General features: G+C 47.6%; 1 protein-coding gene across 1 annotated transcript in view; it reads left to right on the top strand.

The window, feature by feature from the left end:
• The window catches only part of OSCP1 (organic solute carrier partner 1), a 28,282-nt gene extending 13,514 nt beyond the window's left edge, over positions 1-14,768 (top strand). Inside the window, exons 3-10 of the mRNA XM_060082289.1 lie at positions 483-650; positions 1,162-1,242; positions 8,280-8,383; positions 8,872-9,000; positions 9,542-9,611; positions 11,692-11,831; positions 12,758-12,821; positions 13,062-14,768. Of these exons, the coding sequence (XP_059938272.1) occupies positions 483-650; positions 1,162-1,242; positions 8,280-8,383; positions 8,872-9,000; positions 9,542-9,611; positions 11,692-11,831; positions 12,758-12,821; positions 13,062-13,178 (873 nt within the window). The 3' untranslated portion in view covers positions 13,179-14,768. The remainder of the gene's footprint in view (positions 1-482; positions 651-1,161; positions 1,243-8,279; positions 8,384-8,871; positions 9,001-9,541; positions 9,612-11,691; positions 11,832-12,757; positions 12,822-13,061) is intronic.
• Positions 14,769-19,032: the final 4,264 nt, after the last annotated feature.

The following is a 19,032-nucleotide window of genomic DNA, read 5'->3' as shown; positions in this document are numbered from 1 at the left end:
CCCCTGCATTGGAAGGAGGTTTCTTAATCACTGGACCACCAGGGGAGTCCCAGGAATATTTTTTACACATGAGAAAACTCAGGCTTAGAGAGGCGAAGAGACTTGGCCAGGGCCATCCAACAAGTCAGCAGCATGGAGGGCTTGAATTTGGGTTTTCATTCTCCACGTCCAGCACCTTGTCCAGGGCCCCCCAGCTGCCCGTACTGTTTCATGTGTATTCCATCAACAATACATGTAAGCTGGCCAGAAATCCTGGTTTGCCCAGGAATATCCTGGTTTACTCCTGTTGTCCTAGCTTAATTATTACTATCACCCCTTTTTACTCTCAACAGTGTCTTGGTTTGAGTGATGACTAGATATGGTCACTGAGCTGCATGATAAGCCCAGAATTGGTTTCCGGTAAGTGCCGACTGAATCATTGTTTGAGGTTCTGATGTCTGCCTTTATGGTCCTATTTCTTTTATTCATGTATGGGTTGGCAGCTCTATGACCTGATGACAATGGCTTTCAAATATCAAGTATTGCTGTGTCCTCGTCCCAAGGATGTGTTGCTGGTCACTTTCAATCATTTAGATGCCATCAAGGGATTCATCCAAGACTCCCCAACCATCCTGCATCAAGTGGATGAGACTTTCCAGCAGCTGACTGAAGTAAGTGTATCGTCAGTTTATCACCCCTCAGCCCCAATACCCGTTCTCATTCCTCTGTTAAGGACAGGCAGATCCTATGACAAAGAGAACAGGGTGAGGAATGACAAAACCTGCCTCTCCCAGAAAACTCTCAAAATCTACAGGTATCCGTTTTGGAAACACAAGAGACATTATCATCTTATACCCTCTCACTGTTGCCTTCATAATTGGAGAAGCAACGATACAGAGCATAGCTGTTCTCTCCTAACTTTTCTGAAAGGGAGTTGGTGGTGGATGTTCTATAGAATCTTGGGGAACAGGGGAGGTAAAGTGCATGCTGCTCGGTGTGCCACCGTGGGGCTTGTCCCTCAGGCGAGGGTGCAGTGCTGGCCCTCCTGCCCCGCCTGCCCAGCAGCTGAGTCCTCTCCTTGCTCTCTGGCTCCCATCCCTGGGCGCCCACCCACCCCTGCCTGTCTGCACTCTCCATCTCACTTCTGAAGGTGGAATGCTTCTATCTGCTTTGCCTCCGCAGATATACGGGGGTCTCTCTGCGGGGGAGTTCCAGCTGATCCGGCAGACGCTCCTCATCTTCTTCCAGGACCTGCACATCAGGGTGAGTGAGTGGGCGGCCTGGGAGCACCCTGCCGCTGCTGTCCTGGGGAGACAGGGTGCAAGTCTTCAGGGCAGACAAGGCTGGGATTCTGCCCAGTTAGCAACATCCTTGGTGTTTGGCTCCATGCTCATAACAAACCTCAGCAGTTTTTCAGTGGACCAAGGAAGACAGTGATGCCACCGTTCCCTCCCAGTTACCTTATGTGTTTCTTTAAAATATGGCTTCTTCCCTTGCTTTCCCAGGCCACCAGCCTGATCTCAATTCCAAAAGCTTTTCTCGAGCCTTTATCATCTTGACTTCTCCAGTGTCTGAGCTGTCAGGAGGCTGCCCTCCTGCTGCATGAAACTGTCACCTTGCATGGAGTTTCCTGGCAGCATACCGTCCTGGCCTTCCCTTACCTCTCCCGTCTCTCTGCCTTTCACTCTTTCCTCCCCCTCCTCCTGTCTCCAAACCTTCCCCCTTCTGCCTCTACCCACCCCCTGCTCATGAGGAATCGCTTTCCTCCCCACTTTGGCTTCCACCCTTCCACCTATGACTCCTACAACCTCTACCCAACCCTTGCCCCAGCCCTGCCGTCCAGACCCACATCTCCACCTGCTTGCTGAGGCACTCCCCCATGCCCACAACCTAATGTCTGTAGCTAAACTAGTCTCCACAATTCAAGTCCTGCCCAACTTCCTGGTTTCTTTTCAGAGCGCCACCATTCCCTCACTCACTCGGCTCAGGACCAGAGCATCACACCTTTGAGTTCCCTTCTCTGATCTACTAATTGCTTCTATGGCCCATCGAGTCTGCCTTTTCACTCTCCACGCCCTCCTTTCCATACCTGTCGCCACCAGCCCGGCTCAGGCCTTCATACTTCTTGTTGGCTCTTGCGTCCCAGTTGACCCTGCCTCCTCCAGACAATTCTACACCCTAACTTTGAAAAACACATTTCTGAGCTTCTGAATGTGGGGCCTGTCTCTCTTGCACAGGACTTTGTTCCTTCCCAGAATTTAACACACTGGTATGGGAGGGTGGTATGAGCCCAGGCTCAGGAGTCGGGCACTCCTGTGCTTGAATCCCACCTACGGCACAGCTCCATGACCTTGGGCAAATTACTTCCCTGGCGCCTTAGTTTCGTCATCTGAAAAATGGAAATGAGAGTACCTAATTTAGGGTTTTTCAGGAGGATTAAGTGAACCATCACATGTAATATATACGTATTTGCTTGTATATATATGTATACACTATAGAATGCTTCTGGAAGGATGTACAGGAAACTGGTCACAGTGGTTGGTTCCTGGGAGTGGGGAACTGCATGGAGGATAGGGATACAAGAGAGACTGACTTTCCCTCGTGTACCCTTTGAACCTTTTTTTTTTTTTTTTTTTTTTTTGGCCGTGCCACACGGCTTGTGGGATCTTAGTTCCCCGACCAGGGATCGAACTTGTACCCCCTGCACTGGAAGCACAGAGTTCTAACCACTGGACCGCCAGGGAATTCCCACCCTTTGAACCTTTTAAATTTTGTATATGTGCATGTGTAACATAGTCACAAAATAAAATTCAAAAAAAAGAAGAAATAGAATATGCTTAGAACCTGATTGTTATTTCCCTCCTATGGACAGGGAAAGACAAATAGATTTCAACGCTGAGGGCAATTTTATTTTTAACCCCCATGAATAATTTCATTTGCTATGGATGGAGCAATAATAACATCAATATAAATTAAGATCTCTAATAGTCATCAATTAAAATTTAAAATATGAAAGTACAAATAAGATTAAGTTTTGCATTGCTTTAAATATTAAAAACTCTGCATCATATGGCTGTCAAGACTGCATATTTGGACATTATTTTATGGACTGTAGTAATATAAGCAGCCACATTGATTTCTCAATTCTGGCAAGATAAAATTCATTATGATAAAAAGACTTGCCTAATAATAAGTCTATAACAAAATCATTAAAATATATTAAACCACAAAATATATTAAGCTTTAATTGCTAAATGGGCAGGCAATGAAACATCAGAATGTTTATCAAGAGAAATAGGAATCACATATCCTGACATTACTCAGCCACTGATCTGTAACATCTGGCTGCTTTTCCAAATCTGGTCTTTAATGGTATTTCTGCTCAGCTGCAATTTATCATTGCCTATACAGATTCTGTGTTCAAAACAATCTTCATAGTTTTTAGATTTTTTTAGCAAAACTAACTAAATCAAGAAAACACAGCTCTGAAAACTCCCTTGCTCATTGTTTAACCAAAGCAAATGCAAGACTCCTCATCCTAATGTCCAAAGCTTTCTGTGATATCACAAAACAACGTGAAGTGGGCTTAGTATGGTCAAGGCCTGACCTGTGCCCCAGGCCCCAGAGGCTGCACGAAGATGGATTCCATTTGGAGTCCTGAGCAGTTATGTACAACCGTCTCAAGTCCCAGCCCCCTTCAGCTCTCCAGAGCCCCTCCAGAGTTGCCTCCTAAAAGGTGGGCCCTCAGGTCACCCACCCTCTTCCGAATGCTCCTTCCCACACGTGCATCTTCTATCATGGACTTTCTTCCTGTGCTCCCCCTCTTCCCGTTGTTGGAAAACATAACTCCATCTTCGCCTCTTCACAGCATGGTCCTTACACCTCCACTCTGTTATCCACTCCACTTGGAAATAGTTCATCCCTGGAAACCTAATCCGTCTAACAAATACGTATTGAGTGCCTACTCTACACCAGGGAGTTTTCAGTCCTGAGATACAGAAGTGAACAAGGCAGAGGCCCTGCCCTGAGGAGGTTCTGTGCTGGTAGGTAGAGACAAGGAGGACACGTAAATCGTGTTATGGCTCTGATAACTCTTAGGAAGGTGGCCATATACAGTACAGTTATAGAAGGCAACTGGGACAGGATGTTGCCTTAGACCAGCACTGTCCAACAGAGCTTCCTGTCGGTGATGGAAATGTTCTGTATCTGTGCTGTCCAATATGAGAGCCACTAGCCACATGTGGTTGTTGAGTACTTGAAATATGGCTAGTTCGACAGAGAAACTGAATTATTGATTTAATTTAAATAGTCATGCTTAACTGGTAGCTACCACACTGGACAGTACATTCGTAGACGATAGAGGCAAGGACAGCCTTTCTGAGGACAGATATTTCAGTTGAGAGTGTAATAACAAAGATCTCAGGGGAGAGCATCTAACCTGAAGGGACAGCTAGTTCAAATGCCATTAGGTAGGAAAAAGCATGATATTCTCCTTGGACAGAGCGAAAGCTAATGAGGATGGAGGATATCTACGCAGGGGTGATATTTAAAATAAAGTTAACAACCTGTGCAGCATGGGCACTAACTAATCAGAAGAGATGCCAGTCATGAATAAACTGGTACCTACCTACCTAAGTTGACTTAGCTTTAGACCCTAGTAAAGGAGTTTATTCTAAGAGTAAAGCAAAGATCTGGAGCATCTTAAGGTGAGTGGTAACATGATTTGTGTCTGGAAGATGAATTAAATGGGACAAGGGTAGAGAGTAGGACAGCAGTTACAAAATCTAGGTAAAAATGAAAGCACTTGGATTAGGTGGAGACACGTATGGAATATACCTTCAGGGCAGGGCCAGTAAGATTTACTAAGAGTTTGGATGTGGGGAATGAGGGAAAGAAGAAGAAAGAAAAACCCCTAAGTGGCTGGTGCCATTTTCTGAGTGGGGGAAGGACTGAAGGGAAGTGTATTTGAGTAGAAAAAATAATCAGTTCTATTTAAATTGGATTTGCTCTCCAAGTAGCAGAGTCAAGTAGGTAGTTGAATACCTAATCCTGGAGCTCAGAGGAGAGTGCCAAGCTGGAGACGTAAATGTGGGAATCGTCGGCATACAGCAGAGAGACGGTATGCGAAGTCTTCTGGCCACCTGAAGGAGGCTGGTCATTCTCCCTCATCCACAGGCAGGATGTGAGAAGCAGAGTCAGCATTCTGCCAGCTTCTCCCCCTCACCTTCCGATCATTATTTTCCTGCCCTCACAAACTTAGCCCTCCTCTTGTAAGGCCAGTCCAGCAACCATTACACCATCCAAAGCCCTGCACTCATCCCTCACTGCTGAAACCGACTGCCAAGTCACTCACCCACATTCACCAAGCATTTACATCCCTGGCTCACTTCCTCTTGGCCACCTGACTCCTACCATCATCCTGTGGAATGTGGGTGCTCATGGAGATGTCTCATCCAGCACTCCAGCCCCACAGCTCCGTGACCTTCATTCCCTCTTTCCATAGGAAACGTGGGTCCTGCCTTCAGGACCTCATCAGAGAAGGGAAAGTGCACTAAGTACCTTGGGTACATTTGGTTCTGACCCAGAAGAGTGTGAAGAGAGAGGACACAATGTGGGCTATGGCCACCTCTACCCAAGAGCATCAGGGAGTCTTCATAGCGGATCCAATAGCTTTTAAAAGAAATAGGTTTGGGGGCCCTGGCGGTCCAATGGTTAGGACTCCATGCTTCCACTGCAGTGGGCCCGGATTTGATCCCTGTTTGGGGAACTAAGATCCCACAAGCCATGTGGTGTGGCCACAAAAAGAAAGAAAGAAAAGAAATAGGTTTTCACCAGGACCATGGGAAAACAGGAGGAGGGGTTAAGAGGACACCATCTCAGTAAAGGCACAGGCATGTAACCACCTGGTGTCATTGGTGCAGGGGGCCAGAAGGCTGCAAGCAGTCGAGTATGGCGAGAACACAGGGTTCAGGGAGGAACGTGGCTATGGAGAGGAACAAGGGTCAACTGGACATTATCTGCCAGGCAGCAGAGAGCCAGTGAAGCAGGAGAGGGACACGGTCAGATAGGAGTTTAGAAGAGTCTCTCTAACAGCCAAGTGGAGGATGGATGAAACACAGATGAGAGCGGAGGCAGGGAGACCAGTGTGGAGGCTCTGCAATGGCCAGGCTGGAGGTGATGAAGGTCTGCACTAGGGAGCAGGGTAGAGAGGAGGGGCCAGACACAGAAGTGATCACCAGGTGGGCAGGGCTTGGCGACTGAAAGGCCATGGGAAGGTGGTGGGCAGGGAACTCATACTGCTGACTTGGTGACCTGATGGTGTCATTCACTGGGATCAGGTTAGGGAAGACAGCTTGAGCCCTGTTCTGAGCAGGGTGAATTGGAGGTGCATCCCATGGAACCCATAGGTGGACACGTTTAATAGGAAATGGGGTAGATGGGTCAGATGCCCAGGAAGACTGAGTGGAAGCTCCAGATCTGGGAGCCATCAGCACAGAGGTGAATACTGGCGTATGGGTGTAGATGAGATCACCTCGGAATAAAAAGGGTGGAGTGAGAGGAACAGGGCACGCGAGAGTCACACCTACAGCTGAGGGCCAGCAGAGGGGCTGGGCAAGCAGGCAGACCCAAAAGTCCCATCCAGCCAAGGACAGATTCTCAGGTCAAACACACAGTTGACTTAAATTTGTACATTTCAGATCTATGACATAGTCAACCCTGTTAGAATTAGCTAACAGAGAGTCCAGTACCTACATATGGTCTCACTTCTCTCTCAGAATTTTCCTTCTCCATGCTTATATTCATATCCCTTGGTCACAGAGTCTCAAGGTTAAAAATTCCTTAAAGCCAAACTCTCCAACCAACCCAGTGTGCACATTTTCCCCAAAACGTGCCTTGTGCCTGCCCATCTCTGCTTCTGAAGTGTCTTCACACCCACCTTCCTCCTCCAGGCCCAGCTCCAAACCCGCAGTTGCACCTACCCACCCCCTCTGCCTGTGGTCATTCTCCTCAGTGGGCTCATTTGCATATTCCATTCAGCATATCGTGTTTTATAGTGTCGTCGTTTTTCCATTCTATGCTGTGTCCTGTGCCCAATTAGACTGTGATACTGAGAATATTAGTTATCTCTTATTGAGCACTTACTATGTGTCAGGCTCTGTGATAAGTGCTTTTTGTTCATTATCTGACATAGTGGTCAACTAACCCATTGAATAGGTTCTGTTATTATCCCCAGTTTACCAAAGAGAAAGGTGGTGTAACTTACCAAAAAACCCAGAGCCAAGGAGAGGCCCAGCTGAGGTGTGAGCCCAGGCAGTCTAACATCGGCAGGCCAAACTGCCAGCATACAAATCCTTACCACTTGGCACTTTCACTGCCTTGCACGCAGTAGGTGCTTATTCTTGATGATATTACTAATGAAATCTTGTAGAATTTTAGAGTTTCAAGGGACCTTCAAATGTATCTCACTTTACAGATGAGGAAGCTAAGCTCCAATAAAACTGATTTTTTTTTTTTTTTTTTTTTTTTTGGCGGTGCTGCGCAGCTTGCGGGATCTTAGCTCCCCAACCAGGGATTGAACCCAGGCCACAGCAGTGAAAGCACCGAGTCCTAACCACTGGACAGGCAGGGAACTCCCCAATAAAATTGATTAACTGCTACAATCTTGATGGGATTTAACCTGCCCAAGGCCTGAATACAGGGCACACAAAGCAAGGAGTAGAAGTAAGCATCATGTAGGGTTTTCAGGCACAGAGAAGACCTTCAGACTCTAATGCCAGCTGGATCTACCAGTCCAGCACCTAGCTGAGAGCTTGGAGTCAGAAACACAAGGGTTTGAATCCTCAGCCCTGCCCCTTATGAGCTGGCTGACCTAGAGGAAGCGTCTTAACCTCTGAGCCACCAATTCCTCAACTGTAAAACGGAGATAATGAGGTTCTTATAGCTCAAGCCTCACAGCTGTATAGAAAGTTTGCAAGGAACCAAGGAATGGGTGTGGCATTTGGTGTCAACCTTGGTTTTGAATCCTGGTCCTGTCTCTTATTGTTCTCTTTGGGCAATTTCACTCTGTGGACCTCAGCCTCCTCATCTTTAAGGCAGGGGTAGCATTACTCACCCGGAAGATTTGATGTGTGGCGCCAAAGAAGTTCTGTGTAAAAACGCTACACCTCTGCAGGTGTTAGTTACGGTGAGTTTTTCTCTCTTAGGTAGCATTCTTAAGCCCTTACACACTTTCCATCCTCAGAATGCATATGTCTATGGAAATATACCAGGAAAAATGACAATAAGTATTTTTTCCCCAGGTGTCCATATTTCTAAAGGACAAAGTTCAGAATTCCAACGGCCGCTTTGTGTTGCCAGTGTCTGGGCCTCTTCCCTGGGGAACCAAAGTTCCCGGACTCATCAGGTGAATTCTCAACAGTAATTGTGAGACCAACGTTTGGGGTGCTGGGAAACCAGTATGTGGGCCACCACGTAGAATGCAGCCCTGCTGGGGCCCCTCCTTTTCTTCAGTTAAGCACAGCAGTGAGGAGGTGAGGTTCAATCCCAGCTTGTCACCTCGCAGACACTTGAAGCAAACCACCCAGTTCACCAGGATTTATTTCTTCATCTATTGAGTGTTTACTGTGAGGATGAATAAGATAATACTGTAAAAAAAAAAAAAAAAAAAAAGATAATACTGTAAATGCTCCAAAGTGTTACACAGCACCCGGCACATAACATGTACTCAGTAAATATTATTAGTATTATTATACTACTATCATTACATCAACCAGCATCTTTATCTTGAAGCAGTGCGTGAATTCCCTTTGGTCCCATAGTACCAAGATTAAAGAAGCCTCCGGGACTCTCCAAGCTTGGAGAACACGTCATCAGGTCGTATTTGTATTGTAGAACGTTCAACAGCAAAGGCGAAGAAGTGAGGAAGGCAGAATTCAAGCACGGCGGGAGCTATGTCGCTGCCCCCAAAGAAGGGTCTTTTGAACTCTATGGAGACCGAGTCCTGAAACTGGGAACTAATATGTAAGCAAATTCCTCCTTCCCCAAATGAATTCAAGTCCAACGGAGGTCCCTTCACTTAAAAAACCAGTTTGACTTCTGCTATGAAAAATCCCTGCTGACAGTTGGAGGAATTTCCCCTTAGATACAAAGCATGCAGAGCCCCGATGTTTCCAAAGGGCACCTCAGATTTCCCAACATAAGGTAACTTAACAAGTTGAAAAGATAAATAATTTTAAATAGCCATGCAAGAGAACTAGCCAAAACCTTTGTTGCAGTGGCGATCCAAAAGGGCCTGGCCTTCATGTACCGATCACGTTTTTTTCAGCGGTACACATTACTTTGCCAGAGAAAACATTTCCACACAGCTTCCCAGATATTTTGTTTGGGGGAAGAAGCAAAATTTGAGTGGTTGACACCCACTTAGTTGTATTCTGTATTCCCAGCGCCTTTCTGGACACTTTTTAATGCCTCAGAATAAAAACTATGCACTATATTTATGAGTTAGAAGGAAGTCAGGGTAAAAGGGCTGGACAATGTTTTCGTGGTTTTCTGTTGCCACCAGGTACAGTGTGAACCGGCCCGTGGAAACCCATATGTCTGGAGCATCAGAGAACTTAGCTGCACAGACACAGGTAAGCTTCTGCCTCCCTTGTTTATCTTCATAGCTTATTTCTAGATACAAGAGTCTGGACGGGGAGAGGGAGGGATCTCTAGATTTCAGAGCTGGCCAACATTTCCCTCACTGTTTGCAATCTTCTCCATTCCGCCTTACCAGTACACAGGTTTTTTGTTTTTTAATTTTATTTATTTATTTATTTATTTATTTATTTTTGGCTGCGTTGGGTCTTCGTTGCTGTGCGTGGGCTTTCTCCAGTTGCAGCGAGCGGGGGCTACTCTCATTGAGGTGCATGGGCTTCTCATTGCGGTGGCTTCTCTTGTTGTGGAGCACGGGCTCTAGGCACACGGGCTTCAGTAGTTGCGGCACATGGGCTCAGTAGTTGTGGCTCGCGGGCTCTAGAGCGCAGGCTCAGTAGTTGTGGCGCACGGGCTTAGTTGCTCCGTGGCATGTGGGATCTTCCCGGACCAGGGCTTGAACCCGTGTCTGCATTGGCAGGCGGATTCTTAACCACTGTACCACCAGGGAAGTCCCCATCACACAGGTTTTTAATTACAGTTTCTCATGGAGACTTCCAGTGATCTGAATAATTAGGTAATTTTAAGCTTGGCTCCACCACCATAATTAAGCAGGAACCACACACCAGGACATGTGAAATAGCATTGTACCCGTGCTACGAGGTCCGTGGTTGCTGAGCTTAGCACTTGTGTGTATTCTGATCCTTAAAACATCCCTTTTCAATGCTTCCCTGTGTAATGACGTGGAAGCTAAGTTCAAAATGGGGTTTTTGGTTCTCTGAATTCTGTTGTACAAATTTTCACTGAACTAGCTACTAGCTAGCTATAGGACAAATCATGGAATATTCAGTTATTCTGTAAACATTTACTGAACTACGTCTATGGGCTGGGTTCCCAGGACACAGAGCTGGCTTATATGTGGTCCCATCCTGAGGGGCTTTTAAAGACGGTGATGGAACAAATAACTACAACACGGCGGAAGACGGAAGACGCTCGCTGAGCATTCTGAGTAAAGAGCTGTGTCAGAACACATGTCCTGTCCAGCGGGTGGGAGCGGGGGACAGGGAACAAGAAGTCTTTTCAGGGCTTCCCTGGTGGCGCAGTGGTTGAGAGTCCGCCTGCCAATGCAGGGAACACGGGTTCGTGCCCCGGTGCGGGAGGATCCCACATGCCGCGGAGCAGCTGGGCCCGTGAGCCATGGCCGCTGAGCCTGCGTGTCCGGAGCCTGTGCTCCGCAGCAGGAGAGGCCACAACAGTGAGAGGCCCGCGTACCGCAAAAAAAAAAAAAAAAAAAGAAGTCTTTCCAGCGGAGGCGACATTCAAGCAAGGCTGTAGAGTGAAGAAGATACTAAATAGCCCAGAGGGAGAAACAGGCATACAAACCCAGGTGACAGCATGAGCAAAGGCACCCAGAGGCATAGTGTTGGGGAAAGCGGGGAGGCACCTCTCTCCCACATGCCTAGATCATAACATGATAGCAGCAGTGGCCAGAGATTCGCCTGGGCAGGGACATGGGGCCTGATTCAAGAGGCAAAGCAGGGAAAGGCTGGGTTAGAGAGAGCCGGTTAGGAGGAGGGGGGAAGGCTGCAGTGGGAGCAGGCAGTGTGAGTGGGAGCCACAGGATGGAAGGGATACGGTGGGGGGACGGGGGGAGGGGTTGTTCACAGTGACCACCTGAGCGCAGTGTGGTCGCTCCCATGGAATGAGTGCCCTTGGACCTGGAGCCTCCAGCCAGGCTACTTGTAAAGGCTGGGGGAACTAGATTGCCTGAAGGAGAAGCAACGTTGTTCTCCTTCAAGGAAGAAGGTAATTTGAGGAGAACGGGGATCCCTGGGGCCTTCCCCTCATCTTGAGAATCTCTGGTTTGTGCCTTGTTAGAGTCCCTCTGCTTCTGACACAGGTTATTTCTCTCTTGGTTAAGCCTGTTTTCTATGTTTCATTTGGACCCAGTCCTTCCCAGCAGTAACTTAAACTGTTATCGTTTTGCCTTGTTTTATAATACCACCCCAGGGCTCTGGGGTCTCAGCAGAAAATGTGATCACCTTCATGTGGCTAAAAATCATGAAATTGTTCCTGTAGGAAAGCATTGCTCCAAACCCTCTTGCTAAAGAAGAGCTGAATCTCTTGGCCAGGCTGATAGGAGGCATGGAGATTAAGAAACCCAGTGGCCCTGAGCCAGGATTCCGGTTGAATCTCTTCACCACTGATGAAGAGGAAGAGTATGTTTTCAGCCTGTTTCTTTAAAGACCTATATAAAAATCCTAAGTGTGATAAGAACCGAAAAATGACTGTTATAAACCAAAGACACTTACAAACACAGATGTAAAGATCACAAATGAAATACCAGCAAACTCAATAACCTAGTTAAAGAAGAATCCACCAGTATTAAATAGCCTGAACTGTGTGGATTCATTCAAAAAATAGTTCTAATGTTTCATTTAGCAAAGCACAACTCAATGAGAGAATTGGAAGTCAAGGTAATCATGTTAACAAAAGACTGTTAAGAAACCAGAAGGAGATTGGAGCGTGATATCTTTGGGATCAGTCTCCCCCAGAACCAATAGTGGTGGCAATTCACTGAGACTGACGCAGCGCTTTACAGTTTACAGAGCACCTCTGCCTTCATTGTCTCATGTGATGCTCCTCGCAACCAAATATTTGGGATGGGGGCTGCCTTCTATTTCCCTCTCCACTGAAGTGGCAGGTACTGTGGTATGTGTGGGGACCCACAGATGGAGCGGAAGACCTGGGACCTGTCCTCAGGCACTCCCAGTGTCGTAGGAGCATGAACACGTGCACAAGTCACTCGAGCACCATGTCATAAACACTCCAGTGGAGGACACGGCAGCTTGACTTTGTGCCCGCGGATTGAAGGAGTTGGCCACTGAGCTGGGTCTTGGAGTTTGCCAAGCAGAGGAAGGGGAAAAACGTCCTTGGCAGTAGTATATGCAAAGGCACAGAGACATAAAAGGACTTCTTGGAGCGTAGGGTAGGGTGCACTGGTTGGGGACAGGGTAGAAAGTTGAATGGAAAGGGCAGAAGGGGAGGCAGAAAAAGTTGGTTGCCAAATTATCAAGGGCCAGTTTGCCACACTAGCAGGGAGAAAACCCTAACCTTTGACCCATTTCTCTACCATCTTGTGCAGACAGGCAGCGCTAACCAGGCCAGAAGAGTTATTCTATGAAGTTATCAACATCCAAGCTACTCAGGTGTGTGCACGGGGTTACACAAGTCAAATCTTATTCCCCTCCTCATCTTATACTAACATTGAACTTCAAAGGCCCTCCCTTCTCCTCTCTAATCGGCACGTAATGTAGTCCCTATTCTGACAAACAGGTGAGGAACTGAAATGCCTCACAGTGGTGGGAAAATTAACTACCAACTGCACAAAGAGGCCATGGTGCCCACACAGCCTCCTCATTCCCTTCCACCTCTCATTTCTCTCACAGGACCAGCAGACGAATGAAGAGCTGGCTCGGATCATGGGGGAGTTTGAGATCTTGGACCAGCCAAGGCGGAGTGCCAGCAAGGGCGATGATTTGCTTGCCATGATGGATGAGTTATAGCTGTGCTGACCAGGCACGACCCTCCCCCTACGGAGAGGCTTCTTGATGAGGACCCTGGGGGATGCCCCAGGGAGCCAAATGATGCTGCTAGTTTTCTACTAAGTGAAGCCCTTCCTTACCTCTTGTTCCTGTTTATGTCCTAACGGACTGTGCGGGTCTCCCTCAGGGAGCACAGTCTCTGGAAGGCACACACATATTCCTATTTTCAGCAAAATATATTCTGGCTTTTACATTGGACCTTTCCCATGTTCTTGCTAGTTTTATGGCAAAGCATCCAGAGCCACAGGTTCAAGCCTGAGAGTCAGTAAGAGGGCGCTCCTGTTGCCGTTTTCATTATAGCTTTGCTCGGGGGACCTACTGCTCACAGATGCCTGTGAATCATCACAAAACTTCAGAGCTTTCTCGGATGTATTCTGCCTCGTGAGTTTTGATGTAAGTGGAAAAGGCAGTTGCCTCAAACAGTCGGGGCCCAGTTTATACAGCCCTCCTCTCCCTGGCACACTGGGAACTGTCACCTCAGAGGCAGAGGGAGCAAGGCCGTGACAGGGAATCCTCAGGCAGGCCCTGCGCAGAGCGCGTGGGTGTCTGTGGTTCTCCGCACATCTCTCTATCCATATGTAGTGTGCACTTATCCCATATGGAAATGTGTACCAAGGAAACAGCTTGCTTTTTAAGAATGATACTTCCTCCTTACCCCCAGAGTCTTCCTCTGCCACTTAGTGTTCTTGCCTTCTAAACACACGCAGCATGATGTGCCATGACATCTGTCTCCTCTGTTTCGCCATTAGTGGCCAAGCAGAGCCTTAAGTTTGATGTACGGGAGGTGCACATGGTGTACCACTTTCCCTTCCGTGCACCAGGTGAGTGACTTCCCTGGGCAGGATGCCAAGTCTAATTGGGATCCATGAGAACCATCTCAGGCCAGGGCTGCCCTGATTGCTTCAGGAAGGAGGGTCAGCCCTCCACCTCACATTCATCCTGAATTGAGTAACTAACTGGCAGGCTCAGGATCAGCCAATATCCAGAGGTCAAGGTACATTCAATCCCATGGAAGCAATATCCAGAACGGCAGAGGGTAGGGGAGAAACTGAGCTGAGTTGATCATTGCCTGAGATTGAGCCAGCCACCAGGACCACTCAGGACCCTTGCACCTTAGCAAGAGTTGAGGCGAACATATTTCTGGAATGCAAGGGTGCCTGTCCTTTAGCTTACCCAAGGCATAGGGTTTGGATACAGAAGGGTAAATCACCCAATAAAGTTGCTTCCTACCCATGAAAGTGACTTTCTTACCCACCAAAGCCCCCAAAAGGTCCACTGAGGAGGAGAAGCACACCGTGCTGTGTAAGCTGCTGCTTACAGGCTTACAAAGTGCCTTCTGTTTTAGTCTCTTTTAAGCAATCTGGCCACCAGTTGGGGTGGCCTGACTGGATGACAAGTGAAGGGGAAGGCTCTGTCCTAGGTCTGGCTGCCACCGCACTGCCACAAACCTGAACTTCACTGTCTGCTCCGAGCTTGTCCTGGGGCCTTGGAGGTGGGCCACGGGCTTCTGAGAAGCAGGCTCCAGCCTCCAGCCTCCACCTATCCCAGAGCCGTGCTGATGATTTCAAACCTATCTGTTCTCTCAGTGAATAAACAAGATACAGATCTCTGGTAAGGCAGCCTGGTGATGAGGCAGTCTTTGAGTTTCATGTCTCTAGACTTGCACAAATGTTGAGAAAAACAAGTTTATTTGCGTGGTGGTTCAGGGTACCCAGGGAAAGCAGGGGAGTCGGGAGGGAACAAAGGAAAGGGAAGGCAAGGATTACTCTGGCAAGAATGTGCACTGAGTACTGACAAGGCATCATTGTTCATTTAACACCAGGCCACGAGGTCTGAGGGTGTCACACAACAGTGCCCAGTGCGCTCCGAGGGAAGGCACACCGTGGTCCCCATCCCTTCCCCAAATTCACAACGGCGTCTTAGGCAGTTACCCTCACCGAGCCTCAGTTCTCTCATCTGTAAGAAAGGAAAAGAACTAGTTCATTGACTCAAAGCCAGCTTGCCCCAGCTAAGTTGCTGAGTTTACAGATTCTTAGGCCCTGCCCCAGGTGGGGTCTAAGAACTGGAATTTTACCCACACCGCACTCCCCCACCCCACTCCATGCTTTGGGAGTATATCTGCTCTCTTTCAGCAATTCTGTGACTTACCTCTTCTCAACTAAGTTTTAAACTGTCCTGCTCTTGTTCTTATCATAGTGTTGGAAGGCCCCGTAGAACATGCAAGGCAAAGCTCTAGAAAAGCCTTCTGAACAAAAGTACTTTTTAATGGCTCCCAGAAGAAAGATGTAATAAAAATTGAGAGTGAAGGAGAGGAAAAAAAGGAGGAAATGTATTTAGCCCTTAGTTCTAGGATGAAAGTCATCCCATGCAGTCCACATAAGTATGTAACAATTTTAAAAGATAAACTCACTTTTTTCCTTATATCCAGATCCTGGTAGGTGAGAAACAAATTCAAACATCATAACCAGATCCTGGAGATCCCCAAGTCTGAACAGGATCAGATTCCCTCATCCTCTTCCACCTGTTTTGTCACTCTGGTTTACATACATGGAGACTAACTCAAGCCTCAGGAAACCACAGAAAGACACATGCAAATTTTAGGGGGGGAGAAAAAAAAAAAAATATATATATATATATATATATATATATATATATATTAGCATAATACCGAATCGTAAAGACCCAAATTAAAATCCAAAAACTGAAAAACTGATACACTGTTTACCTCCCCCTTCCTCCCTTTGAATTACTCCCTGGAAAACTCCTCATCAGCTGCCAAATTCCTGGACAGCTGGCAGCAGAGGGAGTGAAAAGAAGTGTTTTCAAGGGACTGGGCTGGAGAACCCTCTTCACAGTTGAATCTTCCCTGCCCAGTTTCATGATTCAACGTGAAGTAAATTCTTAGATCATAGTCACCTCTTTCCAGATGAGAATGTCAAGATGCGTTCCAAGGGCCGATGGAAATTATTCTGGATTACTTGATCCCCTTAACACCCCCTACCACCCCACATACACACGCTGTGTTCTTTTTGTTTCTGGCCAGTCGCTCCTCTGATGTCAAAAATAACATTACTTTCTCTGTTAGTTCCCAGAACCACAGGAAACCCCTGCTGCCTTAGGCCTAGCGAGGCCACACCACTAGGTGTGGCCTTTTTTTTTTTTTTTAAATTTCATTATGAAGGTGAAGGACCTGCCAGGGTGGGTCATTAACACTAGTCCCATATCCTGGGAGAAAAATAAGAGGAAGAAAGTAAAAGTGACTTCTTGAAAGTCACAGAGACAGCTGAAATTACAATAAAGGAAGTTGTTTAAATTCCCATCTCTCACATAATTCATCCAAAACCACTGTCTATAAACTTCATATATTGTTTATTTTAGGGTTACTTGATACATACAACTTTAAAACACACAAAGGATAAAATAAGTATTATAAACAAAGATTTATAGAGCTGGGGGCAAACCCAAGACTCCTAAATCCTAGATGCGCACATTGGCTTCAGATCACTCCACCCTCCTGCTCTTATTAAAATTCCCCAGGGGCTGACTTTTTTTTCAGGTATTCAAGGGGAAGGTCACGGATGCTTGACTTGGGTTTTCTGGATATCCAGAAGGCCTCTCAGCTTCAGTTACAACTGAGAAGATAATACCTGTGTCATATGCCCTCCCTCGCCTCTCCTCTCTACCTCACCACATCTTTTATCACTTTTTCCCTACCCAGACCCCTTTCTGCACCTCAGAAGTTCACCAGGGACTTCCCTGGTGGTGCAGTGGTTAAGAATCCGCCTGCCACTGCAGGGGATACAGGTTCCATCCCTGGTCCGGGAAGATCCCACATGCCTCAGACCAACTAAGCCCGGCGCCACAACTACTGAGCCCGCGTGCCTAGAGCCCGTGCTCTGCAACAAGAGAAGCCACCGCCATGAGAAGCCCGCTCACTGCAACGAAGAGTAGCCCTCGCTCGCCGCAACTAGAGAGAGCCCGTACGCAGCAATGAAGACCCAACGCAGTCAAAGATAATTAATTAATTAATTAATTAATTAATTAAATGTTTTTAGAAGTTCACCAACTGGCAGCTGGGGAGCTCCTCGGTCCAAGCCGCTCCCACGCAGCACGGCCTCTGCTCCTCCAGGGCCTCCTCAGCTCACTCACCAGCCCTACAGACTTCTGAGCTGCCTCGCCTTCCTCCCTCCTGCCCCCCATAGCTCCTGCCACTACACAGGTAGGTCCCTTCTCAAGTCTCCAGGCCTCAACTTTGCTGGACCCCACCACCTTCTCTGCTCCCCATTCTCCTTGGCCCTGCTCAAGACCCTTTTCTTCCTAAAACTCTCTCACCCTTGGCCTCGGGGGCTCCAATCCTACTAATTTCTTTTCTCTCCCCCACCCCACCAGCCACGCCAGGCCCACTTGCAGGATCTTAGTTCCCTGACCAGGGATCGAACCCATGCTCCCTGAGTGGAAGTGCAGAGTCTTAATCACTGGACCACCAGGAAAGTCCCAAATCCTACTGATTTCTGACCACACTTCCCCTCTCTCCCTCGGTTGCTTCTGATTGAGGATGGCCCGTCTTTGATGCAGGCATTTATGTAGCTGTTTCTAAGTCTATCAGAACGGCCAGGGCAACTGCTGGAGGATCCTTATTTCATCCCTGGCGTTTTCCCCCACCCCCATCCTCACTCTCACCTCATCTCTCTCTCACACTCCATTTCTCACCTTCACCCTATCCCCTTCCCTCACCCCAGCGCTCTTGCCCCAGTGCTGACCAAATGTTTTATGTGCCCTGCAGTGCTTAGTTTGCATTCTTCTGCAAATTGTTTTGCATCCCTTTTTTCAGAGAGGCCATTATCTTCAACCAGTACTATTAACTCACAAATCTCTGTATCCCCCGCCTCACTTTGACTGCAGACTCACTTTCCCTGAGATGCTCCATCACCCTAAGCTTAGTGTCTAACACTGATGTCATTTTTTTTATTCAGGACATACTTCTTAAATATAAGACAGTTCTCCATAAAAAGAACCAGAAGTGATGGGTAGAAGTTACCCAAAACTTCTCAACAATGGAGTAAAACAGCTGGCACAGGAGTGAGTTGCTGGCCACTGGAGTCTCAGGCAGTGGTTACAGGGGGATCTGTGGGGGGGTGGAGTGGGGATTTGGACCCTGGGTGGTAAGTTGGAGCAGGTGACCTGGGAATCGCCCTAACTCTCAGGATTCTGTGATCCTCTGACAACTGGATGCAGAACCACAACAGGGCTCATCTAAAGGGGACAGGGAAATTCAAGGCTCTTGAACTCAGTTCAAGTGGACCCTTGTCTGGGTTTGAGGTTGCAAAAAAAGTTGGAACTAATTCTGGCTACTTAGGTAGAGAAGGAATCTTCTGAAGGGCTTCAGGCAACTCACAGTTGTCAGGAAGACTGAAGGACCATGGGAAATGGCCAGGAACCGAGGAAGGGCAGGCAGCATAGGAAAGCACTCCAGCACCAGCAGCACCCCCAGGAATGAGGCACTGGATGACGCAGACACCAGGACGGAGCCTAAACAGTTCCTGCTGGTTCGTGTCACTTGCTCCAGATTTAGAATCTGATAATGCCTGAGTTTATGTCACAAGGCCATGCCATACCTGACAAGGCCTTTAAATCATCTGGAGCGGGAAGCAGAACCTCACCTCCCACTGAAATTCATAGAATGTCAGATTTCCCCAAATGGGAAAGGAGTTCGGTGGCTGAGTAGCCAAAAACTGAGATACCCTCCACAGGCATGACCCCCCAACCCTCTTATTCCTATCAATGGACCACCACCTCTCTGGATACCCAGTGTTAA

This window comes from Mesoplodon densirostris, chromosome 2 (assembly GCF_025265405.1).
Source record: "Mesoplodon densirostris isolate mMesDen1 chromosome 2, mMesDen1 primary haplotype, whole genome shotgun sequence".
Taxonomy (NCBI): domain Eukaryota; kingdom Metazoa; phylum Chordata; class Mammalia; order Artiodactyla; family Ziphiidae; genus Mesoplodon; species Mesoplodon densirostris.
Note: the sequence above shows the minus strand (reverse complement) of the source record. Positions and strands in the feature narration are given on the sequence as shown.